The sequence below is a fragment of the Pelmatolapia mariae genome, linkage group LG20, assembly GCF_036321145.2.
Source record: "Pelmatolapia mariae isolate MD_Pm_ZW linkage group LG20, Pm_UMD_F_2, whole genome shotgun sequence".
In the NCBI taxonomy this organism is placed as follows: domain Eukaryota; kingdom Metazoa; phylum Chordata; class Actinopteri; order Cichliformes; family Cichlidae; genus Pelmatolapia; species Pelmatolapia mariae.
Window position 1 is genome coordinate 13,986,822 of NC_086244.1, and position 26,993 is coordinate 14,013,814.

The window sequence follows — 26,993 nt, forward strand, 5'->3', positions numbered from 1 at the left end:
TGTGCTTCTACTGAATTTTCAACTATTAGTTCGATTACTATGAAATATGGTGCAGGCCTTTTAATATTTCCTACATTTTGCCACTCCTTTCAAATTCCTTCTTTTCAAAATAAAGCTCGGTTGAAGAAACTACAACCGTCCAGTCTCTAAGTGATGACATATGAACCCTGCTTCCAGGTCCAAACTACTTTGTGTTTATTAAGGCTGTTGTGTTTTTAACATGTTTTAATGTTTTGTATCTTGTTCTATTTAATCTGAAAAAGGGCAGTGATCACTGTCAGCCTCTCTCGGTTTTTATTACCACTGTTTATTTTAAAGCTCAGTTTTTAAAACCTTACGATGTAACTACAGCCCAGCCCATGCAGCAGTAAATTAATAACTAATCTCATATTGCGGATGGATTATCTCAGTTGTTCTTCTGACTTAAGGTTGGTCTGTTTACAGCATCCTGCCATGCGATTGCAACCTTCAGCGAGTGGAAAAAAGTTAGCATTCATCCTCCAGCTTCACTGTGTTTATGTTATGCTAACCATAGCTGTGTAGCTAGCTACCACGTAGCACATTATTATATACCAGCTAGCCCAACTTCAGTAACCCTATAAACCACAGCACCTTCACCCATTCCTGAACTCGACTCTTCCATTAATTTCTAACATTTAGCCAGTGAGGTTAAATGTCAGAGCTATGTGAGGGTTGTAGAAAAGAGTGCTCATTAGCTTTGGATATTTTCTGAACACATTACTCTATTTTTATTTACATCCACAGCATGCTTTTTTTCCCCAATGCTTTAAGTTTGGCTATTAGAAATGCTAAAAATATAAGAGGGAATTAAATGAGCTTGCCTTACTTCTGGAACAGCTCAATTTAGTCTGGAACAATCAATTTATTTATCCACAAAAGATAACAATAGTCTTCTCCAAGCACTTTACATAGTAAGAGTACCCAACAATTTCCTCTTGTTTTTAATTTCCTGCCCATTATTTGGAAACGGCGGGCAGAAAAAAGTCTCTTTAAACAAGAAGACGCCTCAGTCAGATTTGGTCCGGGCACAGTCAGCCTCGTCAGAACTTGTGTTAGCTTGCTGACATCTGCATTTTGCCTACAGCACCAGCTGTTAGCATGACTGCAAACTACTTTTTTTCTGTTAAAACACCAAGGATTTATCAGTGCAACCATTTAATTAGCTGTATTCTTAAGGTGAGCAAAGACAGCATGCTTTGCATATGTAAAAGAGTTTTAAGTGGACATTACTTTTGTATTTTTTACATTTAAATGTTCGCTGTAGATATGTCACAAAGCATTTTCTGCTGGAACTGTAGATGATAAGAGCGAGGCATTTTTAGGATCACCAGTAAAATTTGATTTAAACAAATTAAAGTTCATCCACAAATTAGTTTTGAAAAGCTTTACTTCTATCATCTTTGCTGTTTGTAAATCTCCCATAGATTCCAATTCAGGATTTTTGGGAGACAAACACATAATATATTCTGAACGGCTGTAATTTAATATAGAAATTCCTAAAGGATTCTTGCAAAGACAACACTTTGATTCATATAACGTCTACAGGCATGTCTGGATAGAAATAGAAAGGTGGATTGAAATGCTCCTTTTGAGAAAATCTTTTAAGTATTACATTTTAGATTTGGAGCCAAACACTGTGGAGAGTTTTTCTCGTTCTGGCTCATATGCAGTAATCATATGCAGTAAAACCATGCTGGATACTTGCCTACAGCTAGTTTTCAATGACTTTAATGGGAATTAGGATAACTTGCGGTTTGTTCACCAATCAAACCTGAGACCAGTTTCCGAGGTCTGACTCAGTGTGAAACCTGCTGTCCTCCTGCTGAGCAGTTCTTCCAGCGAAGAGTGCAACCTGCTGCTGAAAGAAAGACCCACTCAGCGCTTTGTGTTCAGGTATGCTTTACACAGACCGTGTCAGAATGAAAACAATGATTAGAGATGAAGCTAATCCACACCACCAGCACGCATTACCGCCACACGACAGGGTGTGTGTGTGTCTCACACGTGTGTTATGAGGCTGATATTCAGATCACTAAGACACAGCCTTTCTTCTAGGCAGTGCTCTCGTCGGACCAACAGCCTGTTCTTTTTTTGTTGTTTTTTTTAAATCTTGACCTTCATTCTTTCTTTCCAGAAGTTTTCCTCTCCCATATTTCTGGTTCTTGTCTTTCTTCACCAAACTCTCAAAGTGATTCAGATAGTATTTATCACCTCTCAAGCTGAGGTTTTCATAATCTCGTACAATCTCTTTTTCGGTGCGCAGTGCATTTCAGCCCGAGACATTAAAGCTTAAAAGTCATCAAAATGCAGCAACTGTGTGTAAAGTGCCCATAATTATCTCACATTCTGTTTTGGTTTTTTTTTTTTCTTCGTGATCACAAATTCATTTTACAACTTGGAAACTGTTTTTTGACAACTTTTCATGTTAAGATCACAGAGCAATTAGCTGTCAGCAGGCATTGCTCTCCAAACACAACTTGGTGGTGCATTCAAGGAAGCTCTAAACATGTGAGAACTGATAAGCAACAAGGGTGGGAAAAATGGAAGATTATAGTATTTATGATCACTGCTGTCAGAAATCCACTGCTAGTGAATCTGATCCTTATGTTATAAACAATGTTAGTGTTTTAAATGTATTATCCTCTTGTTCCTGTAAGTGATGCTCGTTTCACGTTGTAGTATTTAATAAAAGTTTTAAAGCAGAAAAATATTATAATAAAGAAAAAACATGAAAAAAAACCAATAAAATGATGACTGCGTTTGGTGGTTTGGTGCAACTGAGAGGGACAATTGAGAAATATTCAACACGATATCAACAAATTAAAGCAGTTCTGTCACTCAAAATGCATATTGGTGCGTGTGTGTGCGTATGTGTGTGAGTCTGCCAATGATTGTGTGTGTGACAACATGTGATTTCCCTCTCAGCCTTGGAGCAAATCAGAGTGCCGCTCTCTGCTGCTGGTTGTTGCAGCCAAATATTTGGGCTCAGGAATGCACCGGGAAACCTTCACATCTGCAGCAGGCACTCCTGTATGTGTGTGCATGCGTGTGTGTGTGTGTGTGTGTGTGTGTGTGTGTGTGTGTGTGTGTGTGTGTGTGTGTGTGTGTGTGTGTGTGTATGATAAAGCAAGGGAGGCTTTTGTAAAAGCCAAATGTCCTCACAAGGACAGAAGGGCAGCAAACATCCTTTGGCCGAGGTCATTTCATTGACAGGGAAGATTTCAAGCACTGAGGCAGTTGTGGAAGAAAAACTGCTATCCTTTCTCTAAAGTACAACAAAGTTCAAATTGAAGGATCAGCAACTAAGTGGAAAACTTGAAAAATACCAAGGAGTGTATTCAGACAAGCTTGTTTGTTGATCATTGGGGGCTGGCAGTATTGATAGATGCTTTGGCACATCAGTTTATTTCAAGACTTCCCCAACTCTACATCTAACAGCTCAAGATCAAGCTAAACTTCCAGATAGCATGATTATGTTAAAATAAATGCATTGTGTAATTATTTATTTAACAAAAAATAAGCCAAAGTAGAGAAGTAGCACGTGAAAAACAAAGTAGACCCCTTGATTCAATAGACTGCAGAAGCATTCCCTTCAACAAGTCTGCAATGACTGGGTCATTGCTGGCTACTTGATTCTTTTCTTTTTCAGCCACTCTGCTGTAGATTTGCTGCTGTGCTTGGGATCATTGGCCTGTTGCACTGATGACCTCACATCTGACTCTAGAGTACTTTGATATGCAGCAGTGCCCAGGTCCAGTGGCTGGAAAACAAACCCAAATCTTCAGCCCTCCACCACCATGCTTGACAGATGGTTTGAGGTATTCCTGCTGATAGACTTTGTATGTGGTGCTGTGCATTTTGGTCAAAAAGACCCAATTTGCTCTCATTTGTCAAAAGAACATTTTTCCAGAGTTCTTGTGGTTTGTTCAGATGCATGTTTGCAAACTTAAACTGTGCTGCCATGTTCTTTTTTAGAGAAAAGAGGTGTTCCAAATGAGTCACACACGTTCAGTCTTTTCCTAAATCTACTCTCACAAACATTAATATTTAAAATACTAACTGAAGCGTGTAGAGTCTGAACTCTTGGCTTTTTTGCAGTTTCTCTGAGCATTTCATGTTCTGCTGGCATGTCTACTGGTGGGAACACTGGTAACTGTCTTTAATATTTTCCACTTGTGAAGAATCTTTGTCACTATAGAATGACGGTCTTCAAATTGTTTGGAAATTCTCTCCCCTCTGAGGTCTAGTTCCTCCTTGCATTAGTGCATTTGCCCAACAGCACCTAACTGCTATTTATTCTCTTTATTCCTATTAAAGTTTCTATTATGGCAATAATTAATTATTAATAATTAATATGACATGTTTTACAGTTCATATGAGGTTGTATTGAGCTCGTTTTAAGACCTGCTAAGGATCAGATTATTATTTTTTATCTTAAAGAACATTGGAACTTCAAGAGCATGTGCTTTCTTTTTGCCAAGACTGTAACTATGGAAATGACAAAATGACATGACATTACCATAAGATGTGAACCAACCATTATAAGCTAAGACAACATAGACTTATCATTAGATTGAAAGATTTGTAATTGAACATCTGAGACAGAGTAGTATAATTTAAGGGGCTATACAGTAATAGCTATTAAGTAGATTATGGGAAATGGGACAAAAGCCAGGGTAACACAAGTAAAACATGTTAAAAACATAGTTATAGCAAGACTATGCTAGCAATTACACTACTGTTACCACCCTGTGCTCTAAGTCAAAAACAAGCCCCACCCCCGGCCTTTTAGCAGCTGAGTAACCAAATTGGTCAAAAACTCAATTGAAGCTGTTAGAGTGTTACGTTTCCTTTAAATATTTATCATTTAAGTGAGTTTAAATGTGGACTTTTAAACAGAACTGAGCGGTATAAGCTACATTTGTGTAAGCTATGTATATACTGTGCATGCTATTTGTGTGGAAGGTTTAGTTTTATGTCAAACAAAGTCCCTTTTTGGACAAGAGGATCTGCACAAACAACACATGCATCCATGTACACAGACACTCATACACAGCAATACACACACACACACACACACACAAATGGATGCTTTGTAATTCAATTAGTCAGCTTCCCATCTGACACAAAATGGCGGTCGGGGTGCAGCAGTGTGGGACATTTTGGGGCTGAGAGCCAAGCAAATAGCTTATAGACACACACGAACAAAGAACGCACATCCACGTGGACTCTCTTTCTCAACAATTCTTTTTAACTATGCCATTTGATTAATGTATAAGTTGTGCTAAAGCAGTTGTAAAAAGGCAGGAGGCGGACAGACTCGTATTTTAAAGGCATTTCTGCAGCTTTTTCAAGTGGAATGAGTCACTGAAGCATCCGCAAAACATAACTGCACACACAGCTGTCTGTCAGTGTGTGTGCGTAAGTGTGTATGTGTGTGTGTTTAGCAGTTAAACCATGAGGTCATCTCTGGCTGAAGCTGCTCTCTGGATTTCTTCAGAATAAACACTGAAGCTGTGGCTGCAGGACAACGGCAGCATTCACACCTAAACTCGAGTTCCTGCGTTATGTCCACCAAGTCTATTACTGTTTTAAATCAGAGCTCACCTTAAATCCCCCCACAATATACCCATGAGTCTGAAGCCACTTTCACTCATGGGTTTTAATGGTTACCTGCAAGCACGAATGAAACTGAGAGGCAGCGATTTTTACCAATGATGCAAATACAGCAATTTGTAACAATGTTATAAAAAAAGACTGGACATTTTATGTTATTTTTATACATGTCAAAGCTGCATGCGAGTGCTCTCTCTGTCACCCCTCCTTCTCTGCAGCCTCCTTCTCGTTTCATCTTCTGCCAAGGCCGGGTACAACGCCGCTAATTTGAGCAGCATGCTAACACAGAAACGCGCACACGCAGACACTTCATTTTCAGCACCACTTCACACACGAGGAGGTGAGGTCACTGTGTGCTTTTCAATTTTTTTTATTTTTGTGACAAAGTGGATTCACACAAACAAGTGCAACCAGTTTGACCAAAAGACAAGAGAGTAAACACAACTTACTACTTTCTGCAGGCTCGCAAATATATCTCATAAATCTGCCTTTATTTTTTTAAATAAAAAAAACATTTATTCTTTCATACTATTAATGTTTCTGTTCTGCTGTTCCAAAATATAGAACAAATTGGGCTTTCTAATTATTACTCTCTCTCTCTCTCTCTATATATATATATATACATAATTACTTGTGTTAATTTGGTGCAGCTTCATCCAAAACCAAAATTAGTTGGAACCACGAGTGTGAGCCAGGATTTATCTCTCAGCATCACTGCTGTACCTCACTAATGCTTCTGAGCCTGAATGGGAGGAAGACCCTACAAATGAAATCTGACCTGAAATGCAGATCACTACAGCAGCACAGGGTAAGTCTGTCCGCATACTTTTGGCAATTGAACTGTTGCCCTTTTAAAATAACTTTTTCCTAATTACAAAAACCAAAAATCCAATTTTTGATCACACTTTTCAAACCCTGCGTATCTAAAACCACACAGCTGCCTTCACACGATGCAGGAAACAGACAACACAGCAGTTCACTGGTAGGCAGCCTCTCTGTAGCATCTGGGGTTGTCTGAAGGGGGCAGTATGGCTCACTAAAAAGTTTCCCTGTACCCCCCTCCAACCACCCTCCAACCACCACCACCACCACTATTGCTCTCCACTCCCCCCACTCTTCATCCCTCCTCCACCCGCGGCCCACCGGGGACCGCCGGCTCTCCTACTGTGCCTTCTGCAAGACCTGGCTTAATTTAATTAACGCTGTCGACTTTAAACAAAACCACATCTGAGCCGAGGAGAGAGAGAGAGAGTGAGTGAGAGAGAGAGAAGAAATAGCCAGAGATGGGAGCAGATCGCCCTGGTCAGATCACCGAAGAGGATTTAATCTCAGGGTTTGAAAATATTTACCCTACAAGGAGTTGTTTTTTTGTTTTTTTAAATAAGCCACATAAAATGTTGAGACCCCAGGAGTCCTTCTTTAAAAGCCTAAAATCAAAGGAAGTGAAGGTCTGTCTTTAAAGGCTTCTGCTGGTAGGGAGCTGAAGATGAGACTCTTCACACTCTGGATCCTTTATATTAGAAATCAAAATACTGAATGATGAGCTTCAGGTAAAAATGCAATTTTATGGTTGTTTGGTATTCTTAAAAGTCAGATCTGTTGCCTTGTTTTTTTTTGTACAAATACACTTTAAGTGCTTTAAGTGTCATTTAGATTTGGTGACAAATGAGTTACAGATGAAAAATAATCACATATTAACTTTTGCTAAAAGAAGTGAAACCTGTTGTTAAGATATTTTACTGTATAGTAGGAAACCTCCAAGATAATATAATAATAACATACTCTGAGGAATAAATGATTTTTACTACATCATGATGGATAAAATGTAACAATTTCAACATTACTGAATTATTAAAAAGCTTTTCCGACTACAAACGCTTTTTTACTTTTGAGAAACCATCATTTATAATATTGAAAATTAAATAATGTATTGTGCTTTGATTTAAGATTTGCTATATTTATTGTCTCAATTTTAAAGAAAAAAATCCACAATCCAAAGCTATAAATAAACAGATGCCATTTTTCCAGAGTGTGAAAATGTAAAATAATATTCACATTTAAACCCTGAAAACAAGAAGTCACACAGGATGAATCTGTAAAACATGGCTGCTCCTACAGTGGTGAGGTAACTGTGTGTGAGAGAGTGGATGTTTGTGTGTTTGTGTGTGTTATTATTCCCCCTTCAAAAAAAAAAAAAGAAGGAAAAAAGCTACAAATGGACTAAATAATGAAGATTCAACAAGCACATACAATTTATTTCCACTCCCTTTAACAGCTTCATCTTCACGGCTTCATTAGAGTCGATTTTGGGGATAATCTTTATAACTATGACTGTGTTTTATTATTAATTCAGTCAACATTAGCAAAGCTCCGAGGACGAGCTGGAGACTTTATCAGCCTGAATGACAAATTAACAAAAACAATGATATCTAAAGCAGGAAAAAAAAGCAGAGAGAGCTGATATACTCCTAACACCAAACAAAGAAAAACAACAGCGAGACGGCACTCTGCAACCTGCTAATGTTAGCAACTGATGCCTAATTTCCTTTTGATTACAAAGACGTCCCACGCTCTCCTCTCAAGTGACGTTTAATTGTTTCTCAAAGTAAATCATCAACTCAGCAAACAAAATTTGACAAACAACAATAACAAACTTGTGGCGCAGGGAGACAAAAAAAAAGAAAAAAGAATTAATTAAAAGAAAGAGGCCCATCGCCCGCAGTGGAGAGATGAGAGAAAACAGTCAAGACTTTTTGCTTAAATGAAGTGCACTCACACGCTGGAGCATATGGGAGGGCAGCAACATGACAACAGGGAAAAACAAGTCAAATTAAACAACGTACAGATACAGAGAGTATCGACGTTCCTTAAACATAGAGAAAATGTCACCGTAACAGCCAATGAATTAAGGAAAGATGGCAAAAAAGGCAAAAAAGCATCTTGATCTAATGGAAGTTGTCAAATATCACTGAAACCAAGCTGAAAGATGCTAAACTTACACAAAATATTCCAGAAATCATTAGTCCATTTACATAAATACATTGTGCCTCAAAACATCAAAAAAGTTAAATTTGAGACTAAAACACTGTTATTGCTTCTAAAGTCATCAAATTAAGTGTACAAGTCACCAAATACGGAAGTGTTTTAAATGCAAAAAAGAAATAATCACTGTATGGCCTAGAAATCTGCTGCTACTGCCCCTAGTGGCCACTTATTGATTTATGTCGCTTTAAAACAACTAAACTGCACAAAGACAGTAAGGCCATGAGAAAACACTGAACAATATGACTCAATATTAAAACTCAAGTATCCTCCCAAATATATTTCTGATTCTGTCATCTTGTCACTTCATATAAACTTGTTTTTCCCCCCCAAATGGCCCATAAAACAATTAAAAATCATACAGAAATGATCTAAGTTAATTAAAGTCAGCTGTTGAGCGTTCATCTACTTCTAACAGTAGAGCAGAAAATGAGAATAAAACACATCTCCTTGGCTCAAACACTGTCTGGACCACCATCCACTATAGAGAGTACAGTCTAGGTGTTGCTAATTAATAATTATGTATCAGTTATTAATACTCAACACAAATAACCTTCAAATAATATACACAGTTTGCAAACATCCCTCAGCTTAGTTGTTTCTTTTTGCCTGATTCTTGATTAAAGTGATGAGGACCTTGATAGGTAAGGACATTTTGTGGGGTCTTCACTTTTTCCAAGAAGGTCACTATTAAGGTTACTATTGACCACTATCTAGGGTCAACTGTGTGTACATAGTATTATTTATATATTGATGTAATCATCCTGTAATCTCCTTTCTACAGCTAAGCGATTCCTTGGTAGTGAGTCCATATTTGGCACAAAAATGTGAACTACTGACTATGTTTGTTCCCAGCAGTGCAACTTGGTTGCTCAGTAAAGAAACACAAATTTGGAATTTATTATCATAAAGGCTTTAACTTTGCAAGATAGACACTTCTTTCCCCGCACTGAAGTCAGAGCACTGGGGCAACTCTTCATTGCCAACAAGGACCGGGGGAAACATTAAAACCTCCAACAGCTCTCTCAATGTACATATATTATCCCATTTAATTTTAAGACAAATATGAAAAACAAACAAACAAAACAATCAAACAAACAAAGAAAAATGGCCTTTTCTTTTAGGGAACTATAGGGAGCGAATCTGTCAACACGAGACTCGGGATGTTTGGATGGAGAAATGTTTCCACGCTGTTTACTCAAAGCCATTTTGCTCACAAAGAGAACTTTTGTTTTTGGCCTTTCTGTGTCTCCATAGAATTAGACACACACACACACACACCCTGTGTTTCTCCCTCTCACACACACATGCACACACACTAACATTACAGGCATTCCTCTGTGAAGTCGTGTTTGTAGTCAGAGCAGGTGCAGGCTGGGCAAAAAGCGTGTGCGTGCGTGTGTGTTTGTGTGCGCATGTGTTTGTTATTTCATGTCTACGGTTTCTGACACAGGGCGTCATCATTTAGACAACCAGAACATTGTATGTATGTATATTCATTCTTCTCCTTTATAAAAATATTTCTTTAAAATCCACAAGCTATTGTTTTTTCTGTCAGACGTTGGTACAGCTCAACGAAGAGTCCTTGTGATGTTTGTTCACTGTGGTTGTTCAGTACACATGTATAAATATAATATATAATAACAATAACAATAGTATAAAAAAATCACCAATCACACTCCCACAGTATTTATTAAAGGAAGATGCATTTTACATTGATAATAATAAGCTGACCTTTGACCTTACAATTTTTTTTAAATGTTGTGTTAAAAACATACATACTAACTACAAGAAATAAATTTAAAAAAGAATTAAAACATAAAAATTTTAGTATATGTTAAAACATGTATGTGATACATAAACCTTTTATATTTTAACCAGTAACATTTAGTCAGTCATACTGTATAATCTACACTAATTGAACACAAAAATATTCACCAGCATCAGTAATGTTTGTTAAATTATACAATTATTTTTGGCTCAGTGTCTCTGCTGTCAAAAATGCTTTTACGTCTACCCTACAGTAAATATTTTAAGGCTTCTGGTGAAGACACAGATCAGAAAGTAAAGGGTTTTAACCCCTAAATATGACAGCCAACCACTAAACAAGCATAACAATTTCACACCTTACATTAAGTCGTAAATATAGAATCATTTGTAGTGATTAATTTATGGACATAATCAATGATTTAGAAGAAAGAAATTCAGATTCAGGATTTTATCCTTTAACATTTAAGCATTTGCTCCTTTAAACTGAAGGATTTCAATAAGTTTAACTGATGTTTAACTTACACAAGAGCATCCTGCAGAATCAACACATACAGTTGCTGTAGATGACTGAAAAGTGACCCAAATTATTTGAAAAGGAAAAACAAAAAGCAAGAACTCGATTGACAAAAAAGAAATCCTTATCAAATCATTTCAGAGTTCAATTTACTGCATTAAAAAGAAGGCGGCAGGCAGCTCGCTTGGCTGCTGGAGGCAGGAATGAAAAGACGCCTCAGCCTCCTTGCCGTTGCTGTTGGCAGCAGTGTTGGAGGCCGGACCATTCGGAAAAAAAAAGACAGGGAAAAAAAAGAGGAGCAGGAAGGATTTCTGAACAGACACCCAAATGCTCAGCTCTAAAAATCAAATGGGAAAACTTGCAGGAAAATTCTTTGTAGGGCTGATCCGAGGTTAAAAATAAGCAGCTGACAGGCTTTATAGGTTCAATCCCTACAGCAAGGCACCAACTATCAATTTCATATGGAATGTTTTGTAAGAAACAAGAAACAGTCTGGTAAGAAAAAACAGATCTGCATCCCCTCCTGGATTCATGCAAAAAAGAAAAGAAAAAAAGGGGGCTCAACACATATTGCTTTATTTACTTAAGAAAAATCACAATTGCATGCAAGCCAGCTGTTTATTCTGGCAGTACAGGGTATTACCGTGTTATGGTAATTCAGGGATGCCGTCATTGCTCATATGAGTGACACTACACACGTGGACAGCTTTTATCTTTTTAAAAAAAGGTCCGAAGTGTTTTGGTATATACTCAGTCTCAACATGAACATAGATACATAGACTAGAAGACAGCATCTATGTTGCAGGGATACACAATTTATATAAAAGCTGTGTAAGTTGTATATTTTTTTTTTTGGGGGGGGGGGGGTTAATTATAATGAAATACCCGTATATAACAGTTAGCTGTTATCTGCAGCTGAGACCTGTTTTTATTTTATTTTTTATCTCATACTTATTAACATTTTGATGAATGCGCTCAATAAAAAGTCACGCGGTATTAGCCACTAGCTGTTCCTCTTTGTTCGCACTCTAATGCTGTTTAGGCCACGATATCTGGGTACACAACACAAAGCTCAGACAATGTCGCTGTTTTCAGTGTCTGTTCTGGAACATTGTGTTAAAGTGTGTGTTTTAGTGTTTTTCTCAGAAATACAAAGTTTAAATCTCTTCCCCCCCTCTCTAAAATGTCTAAAGTACATCTCAAACCCAAACAGAAGCGATTATGAAAATGAACACCTGTCAGCAATGCTTTTTCAGAATAAAAGCCAGAGCTTCAGACGAGGCCGGGTGCTGAAGCTGACTCATGGCACGACAGAACCTGGGCCTTGTGCAATTCAAAGACACCTAAAATACAAACCGAATGCATTTAAGCCCTACAAAGCTCTCAATTCACTTTCTGCTCTCCCACATAGCCAATACTCGTGCCAAAAAGCTGGTGGAAAGTGCCTTGGAATTTATTTTCCAGCAGGGGAACCAACCTCTCCATTTCACAGGCACTAGGTCCTCTCCTTGTTCATTTTCTCTACATGTGAACGGGAGGAGAAGGCAGGATTAGTCACATCACAGAGGTGGCAACAGAGACACAACGGAGAGAGGAGACAGCTCAGACATGAAGGCGAAGTAAGTGCAGATAGATCCAAAACCTGGATCACCTGGCTGTTGACACTAGACTTTTACAGCTGAACAACTCAGTCAGACATGAGTGTGAGGTTTTTATCCAGCGCACAAGTCATAGGAAGGTTAGAGACCAAAACTCCTGAGCAAGCTGGCCAATAGACAATCCGCTACAAGCTACCTGTCAATCGGAGTTTACACATAGGTCCTAAGCTCAATAGATGGATGAAAACTGTTACATAAATAGATGAAATTGATAAAAAAAAAATTGATCAAAAATGAAAATGAAATACTTTCAAAATAAAACGACTTTATTTACAAAGTACAAAACAGAAAACTCAAGATGCTGTGTGGTACAAATAAAGCTGAGCTGAGACTGAAAGGTTTACATGACATGAAATTGTGGAAAAAGTGGCAAAAATGATCCCAACAAGCCAACCCTGTCCTGTTTACATTTAAGCTACTGATCTGCACCAGCAAACATGCCTTGAGAGGAACACAGCGTCACAAATGCTAAGGTAAACACTTGAACTACGGCTAAGTCAATTACGAGTTAGGAGTCAATTATTACTGATTCAGTTGTGATGACTGAACGTGCAAACCCATTCCATCACGACATTAAAGATGAACGTAGCATCAAAGTGAAATCAATACCAACCTGCTGGCTAAAACCTGCATACAGTCTGTGTGTATGTAGAAAAACACTTTCCTGACAACTTTATAGGCCGAATTTGTCACTTAAAGGGATGCTAAATACAACATGAAGCCTATTTTGGAAACTATTTTGGAAAATGATGATATACCAAGGTGGTGTCTCTTGGATTCACAGTGAGATGTGCCCCATTTTCATGGCATCTGGTTTTAAAAAGGTAACATGGCAACAGCAAAAGTCCCTCAGTCTGAGGTTTCATGGTGGGACTTCACCAACAATCAGGTGACGATCTTTCAGGTACAGCCTACAGTAAAGATGGTATGGGTAGAAAATTTTAATCTTTCGTTTTTAGATCTAGTTGCCTGTGTGACTGACACCACTGATCAACAGCATTAAGTTTTACTACCAAAGTAATATTTGGTAAATAAACAGGAAGTTTAAATGAGCTTAATTAAAGTGTTCCATGATTAATCAAGATTTTTCTGTCCCATAGTTTGACCATTTCAGGGCAAATCTCACTGCGTATGAACAGCACAAGCTGCACTCCATGTTTTGGTGCAGGACTGTGGTGTGGCGAGATTGGTGTTCCTAAAGAATTTTCCAGATCATTTACAATCAGAAACTCCAGTTTTAACTCGTCAGACTTTTTGTTTTTGCATTTTCAGATTTATTTCCACAGGGTACATATTCACACAGTGCTTTTATTTTGAAAATATTTTATAAATGAAAGCTGCCTGTCAATACCAGAATTTTCAAATAGTGCACCAGCAGAATTCCTAAAAATCCTAAAGTGTCAGAGATTGTGCAAGTGGTGCAAACAATCACATTTACAGGGATTTGCAGGGATGTGTCATCAGTCAGACGATGTATACTCAAAATCTGTCGGTCTTGATGTGAGGTTTGTCCAATCCTTGTTTTGTCTAGTCTTGTGGTAAAGCTCTATCAAGATATGAAAGGAGACGATGGCTGCTGCCAATGTTCTTCATTGTCTTTACCGCAATATCTATAGCACTTGTTTAAGATTAGGAAGACACAGTGAGCATTCACTTCAAATCAACATTTTTCACTCAAGAGTGGCATGCAGGACTCAGTCCCCAATCTGTGTACGCAAACTATACACATAAACGCTTTCCAACAAACCCTCCAGGCAACTTTTTTAGAAGAAGAAGAAGAAGAAAGAAGACGAAGTAGAAAAAGAAGAAGAAGAAGCACTGAACAAACAAGGTCTAAGTTGAAACAGATGGAGTGGTTTAAAGTTTTCACTGTTGCAGGGTTTACCGTCTTTAGTTCTGGTATAGAAGAACAATAGCTCCCACTGTAACAATGTTTTACACCCTAAATGTTACAGTGATATCAAGATGAAAAAGAAAAAAATCCTGTTGTGGAGTTGAAGAAATGTAAAAGTAACTGAATATTACAAAAAAAGTTTTTTGTAATATTTTGGGATGTAACTGGATGGTAAATTCCTGCTCGGCAGTGCCGACTGTTTGCTGTCACGTTTTTATTCACATGCACCCAAGATGATCAGGGTTAACCTGTCAAACAGACTGCACACTTCTTCCTCCCCTCTTTTCCTTTTTTCCCCTCCTTTTTCCCTTCCTCTTCCTCCCTCCCTCTCCCGGCTGGTGCAAGCTGATGTAGACACAGAGTGGCAGAGGAGAGAGGCAGGAAGCGGGGACAAAGCGGGCCAAGGCCACAGAAAGGCGGACTCCCGCCGAGCCAAAGAAGCGTCTGACATGCCGTACATTCAGCCGTCGTTAACTGGCCATTAATGAGGTCACCGTCAAGGAAAAAAAAACTCTCGACATGTATAACACCTCATAGTAAGAGATAGAAATAAATCTAATGAGCGCCAGATCCGTGAAAGAGCTATAACATGTCAGTTTGAAATGCTGAATTTATAAGACAAAGAAAAAGAAAATTACTGAAGTAAAACTGAAGACAAAAATACACAAGAGTGCAAAAAAGGTGAACAAAGAAAACACAAACTAAATAATAAAAGCTCTTATTCTTAAGGTGAGGAAGACTCCAGGAACACAAAGGGAAACAGCTGCTTTGTTCCTGAGTCAAACAGCGTCCGTGCGTCAGGCCTCAGAACAGCAGCCAGGGTCGATTCAGCTTTGGAGGAACCAATAATCACCAAAAACGGATCTTTTTTCTCTGTAAGTTTGATAATATTTACTGTTGGAGTTTTCCCAGTGTACATTTAGTCTGCTTTAGCCAAAGAACAATAACTATTCACAGGCTCTCAGATATCTCTGGCAGTGCAAACAGCTCAACCAATCAAAAAACAGCAAATCCTTGAAACTTTGGTGCACTAAACTCATCATCCACCATCAAACTGATTGAAGGTTGATTTTTTTTCTCAGCTGATGAACGAGTGTTCCTGCTCGTTCTTCCTCTAACTAACTAATGAATATTTTGGGGAAACCAGTACAAAGTTAAGTCTACAAAAACAGCTCGTTTGTTTGCTAAAATCTGCGTTCAGCTTCCATTTCCTAATGCAGGAGAACAGAGTCTTTGCTTCCTTTATAGGATTATTTGTCTGAATTGAAACTCTTCTTCTTTTGATTTGTAAAAAGAAAAAAACAAAACAAAAAACACCACATGTACGACAAAAAGCCGACAGCTGTTTGTGTCCAGCTCGGCTCTGACAGCATCTTCATTTCCACAGATTTCCAAAGCCAGCTGATGTGCTAGTTTTTCGTTTTCAACAAGTTTTGAGTTTCTTTTAGGTTTTCTGTCCTTTTATACCTGCTGAAAAACTCCATCCATTTAAACCAACTGCTGAGTTTCAGTCCAAAATGTCACGAATACAACTGAGCAAATCAATAAAAATTAAAGAATAAAACAGATTCCTTACATATACAGTTTTTATGTGTTCATAGTCATGAAAAAAAAAAACACCTTTCGGGCATCATCTCATGTTTTTTATCCTGTGAGTTTTCTAAAAACCAAACATTAAATCACTAAAAATAACTATTTATGAATAGAAACAAAAAAAAAGCAACGTGACAACAAAAAAGCCAACAGCTGTTTGTGTCCAGCTCAGCTCTAAACAGCATCATCATCATCCACATGTACACAGATTCACAAAGCCACGCAACACTTGCTTTACCCTTTACTGACACAAAACCAGCTCGCTGATTACAACAGAATGAGCAGCCTCTTCGTGGCACTCGAGCAGAGACAACAGCTCAGACCTAATATCTGAAATATCACAAAAAAAGAGCATGTTATCACTTACCGAGGACGGCAAGCCAGGAGGGACCTTCCGCACTTTTTTTGTGTGAATGTCTAAAAGAGGGGGAAAAAACAATAAAACAATAGATGAGGGTTTACCAGGCAAAGTGGCTTTTATTGGTCTTTTAAAAGACGCTTTTTCTTTTTCCTGGGTCGTTTGAATTTAATCGATGAGCTGGAGAGGAACGAGCGAGGCCGATATATTTACAAAGGAGGCTTTCACTGCAAACAAGTACGACACAATAAGATGCATGAAACACAAAGACTGGATACGAAAAGATACAGGGTCAATTATTTCCCCTTTGGTTTTATAAAAACAGGGCGTGCGGCTTTTGACATGTTTATATTATTTTTCAGGGTTTCTCTCAAGGGGAGCGACGAAGCAGTCTATTAAACTTGGAAGGTGAGACTTTGATGGAAAAATGAAAGAGCGTCATCCTTAGAAATTGGCCTCGAGACTCGTGTGCATGTACGTGTGTGTGTGTGTTTGTGTCTTCTCAAGGCTAACGCTACCAAGGCTACCTCCACAGCCGCTATTGTCCTGCTTTTCAAAAGGCTTCCAAGCATTTTCCTCTCTTAAACACCTCTTTGAAATGCACACACACACAGAAAAGACAGGACAGTCACATATTTGTCAGTCTTCTAGAGTGTCCAGGTTAAAATAGTTCACTAGTGTCAACGCAAATGAAGGCAGGCGATTACTGACATCCTGCTTTCTTGTTGCTGTTTTAGTCTAAGCTTTAGCTCAAAGCCTATAGGAGAAAATCTCAAAATTAATAGTCACGGTTGATTTTATCGTTACATTTCAGAAGGTAGTATGTTTATGGTTTTAAGAGAATTTCAGAGCAAGGTAAAATGATTCAAAACAATTAACAAATGACTAAAAAGTAACATCAATAGCATCCAGTGTTTCAGGAACACAGTGGAGTTGCACATCAGGTTTTTGCTACCAGCAAAATGCAAGCTGATGATAAAAGTTTTTTAAAAAGGTGTTTTATTTCTTGTGGGAGCCACAAATTGCCACAAGTTGTTTATTAAAAATGACAACAGCACAATAAAACCTTAGTCATACTCATTTTTAGCCTCTTTGGACAGATGGCTATCCCAACACAATGTAACACAACCTCAACCTAACAACACACCTAAATGATGACTCATTAAATCAATGCAAAAAATTTCCAGCTACCCAGCTGACTTTTGTAGGACATGGTAAAACCAAAAATAAAGAAATGTTTCTGTTTGTAAATTTGGAAACCTACATTTCTTTTTAATCTCATATATGAAATATTGATTGGTCATCAATAAAACCATCAAAAGTTCTGGTTTCTAATTGGCTGACAGGTGGCCGCTGAAATCAAATAAGAGCACACGTCAAATGAAGCTCTTCTCTGCCACTTATGGTGACTTTTAAACTGCAAGAAACCAAAACAGAAGCAGTGAAAGTTCAGCTTCTACAATCAGGTAACTGAGCGGTAACACTACCTGTACACTGCGGGACCCACGTGGAGCCACTTTATGTACCGACAGGGTGGATGGAGATTTCCAATGAGTGTGTACTTGTCATTTGCTAGTTTATTAGATCCACCTAACTAATCTACAATCTATGTGATAATAAAGACATATTTGTGTGGCTATAAAAATAACTGCAGGATTAGATGTATTATCTTCATTTATTCATTTATTATTTATTTATAAGTTAACATGTCTAGTAGTTTCCTTGTTCGTGCTCTTTAGCTCCTCTTTTAATTGTCGCGATGGAGAAAGGAGCTACTGGGACAATGTGAGTGTCTATAGCAAATATATTGTGTGTCTTTGTGTGCGGCTTCTCACCCATGGTGTCCATGTGCAGCGTTCTCCTCCGCGGGTTGGAGCTGTAGTGCTGGTAGTACTGACCGGCCGGCTTAGTGGGTGACGCCGCACCGGGACTCCCCAAGCCCAACTCACCACCACCCAGTATGGACTGATCGAGAGACATCAAGACACAGAGAAAGAGAGAGAGAGTTAATCAAACTCATCATCGAGTGGAATCATGTGATCATGTGGACCCGTGAATAGAGACGAAAACGATGGTTATCAAGGCTCCAAAGGCGAGACACAGCTAGTCACAAATTCAAATACTGCCTGACAAAAAATACGTAGATACACATCTTCACAAACAGATTTATTTGATGTATCTTGGTGTTAATTTTTAGATCCAAATAATACAAAATCAGAGGGATTTAAGTGAAGTTCAGGCTGTTTGAACTGTTCTAAACATCTCAACTTCATTGTCTTGACAAAAATATTAGAAAAAAAATGAAAAAATTCAAAGTAAGTTTGTAACAACTGAATGTTTTTATTTTTTTGTAGTGTAGAGGAACAAGAAAACAGAACCTGGAAGGTATCAGAAGTGTCAGTGGATCAAAGAGTTAAGTATCACTTGCAGTACTGACCACTGAAATATGAACACCGCTTGAAACAAAAGGTTTTGATCACTTTACACCAGACAGTGAAGTTCATGTTAGACTGTTGAGAATTTATTGTAGTATCGTTATTCTCTGTAATATTGGAATCGTTTGAAAAGTAATTAGGTGGAAAGGGGAAATAAATTGTTTCAAAGGTATTAATATAGACAATTCAGTGCATTTTTTGAATTATTTATTTAAAAAAAAAAAAGTATTTTGAAAATAATGGAAATGCTAACAGAACAGAACTGAAATGTTGTCTGGAGTCCTGAAGAACATAACAATGGATGTTAGATGTCTGTAAATGTAATGAATCGAATCATCAAAATGTTTAACACACTGTATCTAAAATGTTCAGTGAAGCTAAAATACTGTTTGCAGAAATACCTGAAACATCACAGAATAAAGTCAGAATACACTGGCCAGTTAAACTCTACCTGAAAACAATGTCAAGCTACTACAGGATAATTGCAATGTCAAAATTAGCACTCTATAGATAAGACCCACAAATTGCGAAAACACAAGACAGGCCAGAAAACTCCACAAATTTGACGGTAATAACAACCTTCAGTGCACAACTGCAGTGCAACAATGTTGCATTCACTTAAAATTCAGCAGTCGTGTCATTGTCGCTTAAAAACTGAATTGGGTTCCAGTACAGGGAATTCACCTCAAGTACGTACGGAAAGGGCTAAGGATCAAAGCCATGAAGGCTAATATGTTGGAATGCTAGCTCTAATAAATGAAAAACGTTTATGGAAATTAAAATGATTCGGTTTTCTGACTTAATTAAATTCTATTTATGCCAAAATCAAATGCAGAAGATGTACATGAAATGCAACTATTGATAGAGATTCCTGACCTCTATATGATCATTACCTTCTATTCCATATCTCTTCTGCAATACAATGATTTTGAATGTGTGTGTCACCACCAAAAAAGGAAATATTATAATATTTAGTAGAAAGCAAGTTAGGAAGTAAGAAAGTAGTAGTATGCATGGTTTACTATAAATATATGGAAGTTAATGAATGCCAGTATTATGATACAATAATTTAAAGTGAAAATGAAAAGGAAAAAAGAAAAATGAAACTCAAATTTTAAGGTTAACATTTAAAAAATACATAAAATAGCCAAAATTTTAATAATACCTCCACTAACAAGTAAATCTTCAAGCATAGCTTTCTACACAGCACATAACTAACGCTATAAAAGTTCAGCTTCATACAGACACATAAATGACCACCCGGTAGATTTATCAAGACGCTTCCTGTAGACACAGCCTACCTGAGACACCTCAAACCGAGCTGATAATGACAAATGAAACCCTGGTTAGTGATGGTATTTACCTCCATGAGAACGACCCCATGCTGCCCAGCGTGGAGATGTTCACCTCACGGCTCAGTCTAACTTCTCCTCGCTCTCTAACTTATCTTCTCCTCTCCTCTCTCTAGAGCTGCGACTCTGTTTACGGCTCAAACTTAGCAAACCGCGCACACATTGTCCCGCTAATTAAGTTCAATGATTTCGGCAGCAACAAGTGGCATCTGGGCTGATTCTGAGAGGAGAGAACTCGAGAATAAAGGACAGAGAGGAGAATGGAAGAGAGGGTCATTTTTCTTTCTTTTTCTTTTTTGAAAGTGGGACAAAAAGTAAGTGAGGAGGAAAGAGGTGAAAAAAGAGCCGGCCTCCCCACCCCCCTCCTCCTTTAAATGGACTCCACCGCCACTCCGTTAAAGTGTAGAAGACCACCCCACCCTCCACCCCCCACCCACCCATCTTTCTCGTTAAGTAATTAGTGTGCAGTGTATTTAAAGCAGAGGGTGGAGGAGTGTGTTCAGGGTTGTAGAGGAGGGGGGGGGGGTTTCGGCCCTATTCTGAATTCTGATCAGCGAGTCCGGCGGCTGAAAACAAGAGTTAGCTTGGCACTGCCGGGCCAAGGAAGGCTTTTCTCATGCTAAGCAGGGCCTAAGTAGGCCAATTACAGGGCCAGCCTCGGTCTTGGAGCCATTCTCCGGCTTAAAACAAAAGGGCCCTTGTCTTAAATAAAGTCAGTCACACACACAGAGAGGCAGAGGGAGTCAGACACAAAGGCACACAGTCACACACCATTTCAGTCATCCTGTGTGTTTCTGTGTGTGTGTGTGTGTGTGTGTGTGTGTGTGTGTGTGTGTGTGTGTGTGTATGTATGTGTGTGTGTGTGTGTGTGTGTGTGTGTATGTGTCGTCAGGGGGTAAAAGGAGGTTCCCACTAAAACAAAAAGGGGTCTCATTGATTGTGGTCGCTTTTCTTTCCTTTCTTTTCTTTTCTTTCTTTTTCTCCCCGTACTCGAACATCGAGCCAGGCTGGTCGGTCACCCCGGCAACTAGACAAGCTGGAGAAGAGAGCAAATGTGCGTTTGTCTCGCCGTCTGCGACTCTTAAACATTTATCTTACATGCTATCCGCTCGTATTACTCCAGCAGATACGAAGGTGTAGCGTGTGAAGTGGCTACTGTGGGAGCATGAGAAAAAGAACAGATATTGCGACCTTTGACCTCTCAGTGGGGGTGAAGCGTCACAAAAAGAAAAAAAGAAAACACAACAGAAAAAAGAGAGCCTGTCCTTTTCTTTTTAAAAACCTAGACCGTCTTGGATTTACTGTAATAGATAATGAGCGAACAAGTTTATATTGTGTTTCACGTCGTGTATATTTGCACATATTTTTGATGGTTTCTGTCCTTCATTATGAACTGCAGCCATTTCGTCAGTGCTGGTTGTCTTAAAATGTGCCACATAAATACACTTTGGATTGTTTAGGTCACGTTTTTAATTCAACCAAGAACTCCTTACAGTGCTAAAACATGTTTTTGAAACTTTTTTTAACAGGATTCACATAAACAGAATAAAGTAAAAGTTACAAAATTAAGTGGACTACAGCTCGTTGTTATCTATAACTGGTCCTGAAACCTGTGGTAAACCAAACTCAACATACAAGATAATTAGGTCTAATTTCAAATGAATGAACATGACGCGTCACTTCTCGAGCCGGGTAGTCGTTGGTCAGAGCCTGTAAACAACTCGTTGTAAGCTGTTTCCTTTTCGGCCTATCTAGAAGAATTTCTTCTGAAATTATTTTTTTATTTAAAAAAGCATCTTTTCTTATGAAATCCAGGTAAATTTAGCCAGTCCGAAACTTTTTTCTGACATTTTTTACACCAGATGAATGCAAAATTACATAAAGCAGCATGATGTGCCAAATTGTAAGGTAGGCAGGTATAATATTTAACATTTTCACATGATTTAGTGCTGCTGGATGCTGACAGTTAGATCCCAGATCTGCAGGTATTTACTTCTAAAAGGAAAAGACAAACATTATCAGAACCATAAGGCGCGATCTTCTGGGAAATAATTTAACTTCATATCAATGGTGTTATTTCTCGAGCTAAAAACTGCAACTCTCAGTTTTTTTCCTTCTTTGAAACCTGAAGAACACACAAATTTTGCAAAATTACAATGTGCCAATAGACACAGCGGTGAGCGATTTGTTGGGCCAATCAGCTTACTTGACATTTGTGGGGCGCTTGCATCGGCTCCTCTGTGACCTACAGTTACCCACAGCTCCCTTCTCTGAGTAGACCTACAGGGATTTATCTTCATAGTGTTATCATTCCAGCTGTACTCTCCTGATATAATCGTCAGGTTCACTCCTCCTCGCTCATTCTCCTGCTCCTGTTTTACTTTCTACATTATCATGTTTTCTCTCTGTCATTATCTTTCTCTATGCGTGTGTGTCTACAACACAGACACACACAGACACACACACACACACGCAGAGCTCTGTTTCTCACAGAGCTGACTGGGCTCCGGTACCCAGCTGCTTGCAGAGACGATATTAACTAAGATAGATTACCAGAGAGAGAGGGAGAAAGGGAGAGGAAGATGCATGGACACGGACGGAAAGAGAGAGAAATGCAGAAGAGGAAAGCGAGCGGCAAATAGGAAATGGAAAGAGAGGACATGATAGGAAAAAGATGAATAAAAGACGGTGAAGAGTGAGGGAGAGGCATAAAAAAGAACGGAACAAAGTAGCTGGCATGATGGATGGCCGACTGGCTTCGACAAGCTCGACGTTCCTTATAAATACGAGTGTTTTCTGTCTCTCTCCCCTAAATCGCTCCCTCTCCCACTCGACCACTCTGTCCTCGTGTGACTGAAAAAGCAAACGCTCACATGTCATCAATTTCCACCATCGCAGCCATGAGAGACAGACATAGAGAAAGAGCGAGAGAGGGAGAGAGGCAGGAAGAAGTCATTAATTACCAGGAAGTGCTGGCGAGGCAGCGGCGCACCTGTACGCCAGCTTCGCTCCAGCTGACACACACATGTGTATATACAAAGACACACACACACACACACACACACACACTCCTGAGGGAGAGGGGCCCGGAGGCTGCTACCACAGACTGTAAAACCAGCAGAGACAAGTGGAATAAAACCGGACGCTCACGTAAGACAGTAGAACCACCAGCAGCTCACAGTTGGCGCCATTAAACAACTTAAATAATAAAGAAATAGTGCCCATCAAAAAGCTCAATATTCTGTATTGGAAGCAGCACGTGTGCCGAAGTAGGACAACGTTTGGAATTTTATTGTTTTATGGGAATTTTTGATTGATCTTATGTGGACTTTGAACAGCATATGCTGCATATTAATTAAATCTATTGTGACATTATATAGTTTATATTACTTTTGATTTACTACTAGCGTTTATTAATCAATAAATCAAACTTCAAAGTTTACGGTGGCATCAACTGGGACAGATTAACCCACACAGGGGAAAAGCAGCATAGCATTTGATGCTGTGCTCCCAAGAAAAAGCACAGCATCAGTATCAGCTAGGAAAACAGCTGAACCATTTATTGATATCGCTGATCATGAATAACATTTTCCATTTGATTTTGTTGTTTAAATGCTGCACTAGGACTTTTTTTTCTGCTTTTACTGTGAATTCCTAGATGATTAGCAGAAGCTATTGTGGATGTTTTTTCCACATCCGGTTACATAAACAAGTAATCTTTCTTAAAGAGTACCCAATCAGGGAACCCCATCCATTAATCTGTTAACTTCCAATATAGCCATTTCATCTCCAGGTCAACTCTTGCTTTCCCACTCACAGGTCATAATTTATGAATGAAGATAAATGTAAAAAGCTAAATTGTCTTCAGATGATATGCAATGGTTTTGAGATTGCATTTCACCAGATGTGTTCCTGCTTTTGCTCTCCACATGAGCTGTTCATTAGAATGCAACCAAAGCTTGTTAAGATGTGATTCATCAATAGAACTCAGACTACAAACATAAACTAGAAAAAGTCTGGTGCCATCAATCTTGTACTTTTCTTACAGATTCTGCATGGTCACGTGCGCGCACGTACACAGAGATTAAAGTTCACCCAACAAATATTAAAGTGGTTAATCATGAGTTGTCCTGGAATGGCTTTTACCACCTCCTTATTTCCTTTTTTCTATCCATCCATCCTCTTCTGCATGTAGTGCAGTATTGCATCTTAGCAGAAGCAAGTGTCATGAGGCAAGAGGTGGGAAGCACCGCAGACAGGACAACCAACCATTCACACTCACATTCATACCTAATTTAGTCACCAATAAACCTAATGTGCATGTCTCTGGAGTGTGAAAGGATATATCAGTGCAGACCAGGCCTAAAAACACCTGGTGGATTGCTGTGAGGTAATGGTGCTAACCACCACTCCACCATACTGTCCTTCTTCTTTTACAGTAATTGATGAGAAAATGTATAAATGTGACTTGTGTGGGATATCAGAAGAGCTTTGTTGTTTAATTTGGTTGCATGAGGTTGTTGCTGTGATCATGGTCAGCAGTTTTACCATGGCACCATGGAAGACACTCTAGCACCATAATAGAGTGAGCCACTCTTGAAGTCACACAAAGCTCACAGTCACTGCTGAACTAAAGATTAGTCCTTATCATATTTCATTTTCTATTGATCTACAGATGTGTATTTAAAGTAAGTATTACTAAACTTATCACCTCATTGCCAAAGAATGATCCTGGGCTCTCTTAAGGTCTAGACTGCCCAGCCATGGACATGACCTTGAAGGTACATGTTTTGCATTATATACACACACACACATATATATAGCAGATACTGTGACTATAAGTGCAGTGATCTTTAAAAGAAAGAAATTAGTATTTGATTGACAGAAAGAAGAAAAAACAATAAAAGAAACTGACTCAGAATCATTTCTGCATGATTTTCTTCTTTTTTGAGAGCTTAAAACAACATTATCAGTGAGCTTCTTCAATGACGTGTTAATTTTTTATGCGATGAATTGTTTCATGCCATCTGCTGGATGTGATAGAAAGAAAGGGCTTTTTAAAAGGACAAAAAGTATAAATGTAATTTTTGTTCTTTATGTCAGTGGTTGACTGCTTCAGGCTGACAGCTGAGAGGGAGTGTTGGTGTATCCTGCAGCTTCTACATCTCTCTTCAAAGAGCTGCACAGTGAAGTGGCTGCTGGTTGTGGAAGAAGTGTTTTTCCTCATTCTAGTTTCCCATTTCAAGCCTTTTCTTTAAATGATATCCTTAATGTGGCTGAACACAGAGGTAATGGTGTTATGATATGCGACAGACGTGCACAGTTTTAGTCTTTTATTTGAGGTAGGTCATGTTTGAATACCACACTGGCATAGTGGACAGGCCTAACAAAAATGTGTGTTGCTTTCAAAGACAGCAAGTGAGCTTCAACCATTTTTTTATGGAGGAGCCTTTATGATGTATTAGTTGCTTTCAGTCGTGCTCTGGAGGACGTCAGGAGAATCAGGTTTGGACACAGTCGGACATCACACAGTCTCAGGAACTGGCAGGTTAAAGAACATTCAGAGCTTATCGACATATGTGATCTCACATGCAGCCTGCAACTAGGAGCAAAATTCTGGGCGGCATTGCATGTGTGAAAAAATGCTTTTGACACGTCATAGTAGGAAAATCACAGGTGGAACTGGGATTGTTCAGTTCCATTCAGAGTCCCAGTGAGCCATGGCAGTGAACCAGAATGCACAAAAGCATAAGCAAATGTTTTTCCAGCCTCAGGCTCAGGTCACACAATTCAAAGAGCGCACTAAAGAAGGGACTGTAAGGAAAATAAGACGTATTAGAGTGACAAAAAGAATACAGCATGGCTAAAACAGAATAAAGTGGAGGAGTTAATAGCAGGAGGTTGAAGGATACACTCAGATGTGACAACAGCATACGTTATCATATTATGTTATGTCTCTAAATTACCCTCGACTACAGGTGGGCAGCCCTGTTCTAACACACCACCATCCCTGTGCCAGAAACGTGTTTGATGAAACAAACATGGAGCTCATGGAGACCCTCAATGCTGAAGTTCATGGCTCTTTGCTGCACACCACACCATAAACACCCAAATCTCTGTGGCTAAATATTCAAATACTTAAATGTTAAGGAAGCAGGAAGTTAAAGAAAAGAAAAGCTGCTCTGTGTCATATGATGAAACATAAGACTGTACGGTTGTGTAGAAAGTTATTTCAAGTTTCAACAGAACAAAGCATCAAAGAAGCCGACAGAGCCAATCAAATTGCAGGACTGCCATGACAACACAAACACACAGAGAAACAGCCAGTAAAATAAATCCACCAGAGTCTGTGTGTGTCATTTAAAATGATGCTGGTGTAAGAAAAACCTCAGGGACAGATCACAGCAAACACACACGCGCTTCTGCAGTAGTGAGGGATCCACTCGCAAATGCCAACTTCCTCCATCTTCTAACTGCTCCAAACACCCAATAGCACACACTTTTACTCAAACACGGCAAACACACACACACACACACACGCACGCACGCACGCACGCACGCACGCGCACGCGCACGCGCACGCACACACACACACACACACACACACACACACAGAGCAGTTCAAAGCATTTCTCCTTAATTAGCGTTCAACGCTTGGCTTGACAAATAAATAGTGATCATTTAAGAACACTTAGAGAGGAATCAGACAGCACATTACACCTCACAATATCTGGCAGCTT

General features: G+C 38.9%; 1 protein-coding gene across 7 annotated transcripts in view; it reads right to left on the minus strand.

The window, feature by feature from the left end:
* The window catches only part of LOC134618721 (transcription factor 4-like), a 235,360-nt gene that overhangs the window by 87,882 nt on the left and 120,485 nt on the right, over positions 1 to 26,993 (minus strand). For all 7 annotated transcript variants that reach the window (XM_063464252.1, XM_063464251.1, XM_063464248.1 and 4 more), the window contains 2 exons: positions 18,302 to 18,431; positions 16,476 to 16,525 (listed from right to left, as the gene is read on the minus strand). In XM_063464252.1, coding sequence (XP_063320322.1) covers positions 16,476 to 16,525; positions 18,302 to 18,431 — 180 coding nt within the window. The remainder of the gene's footprint in view (positions 1 to 16,475; positions 16,526 to 18,301; positions 18,432 to 26,993) is intronic.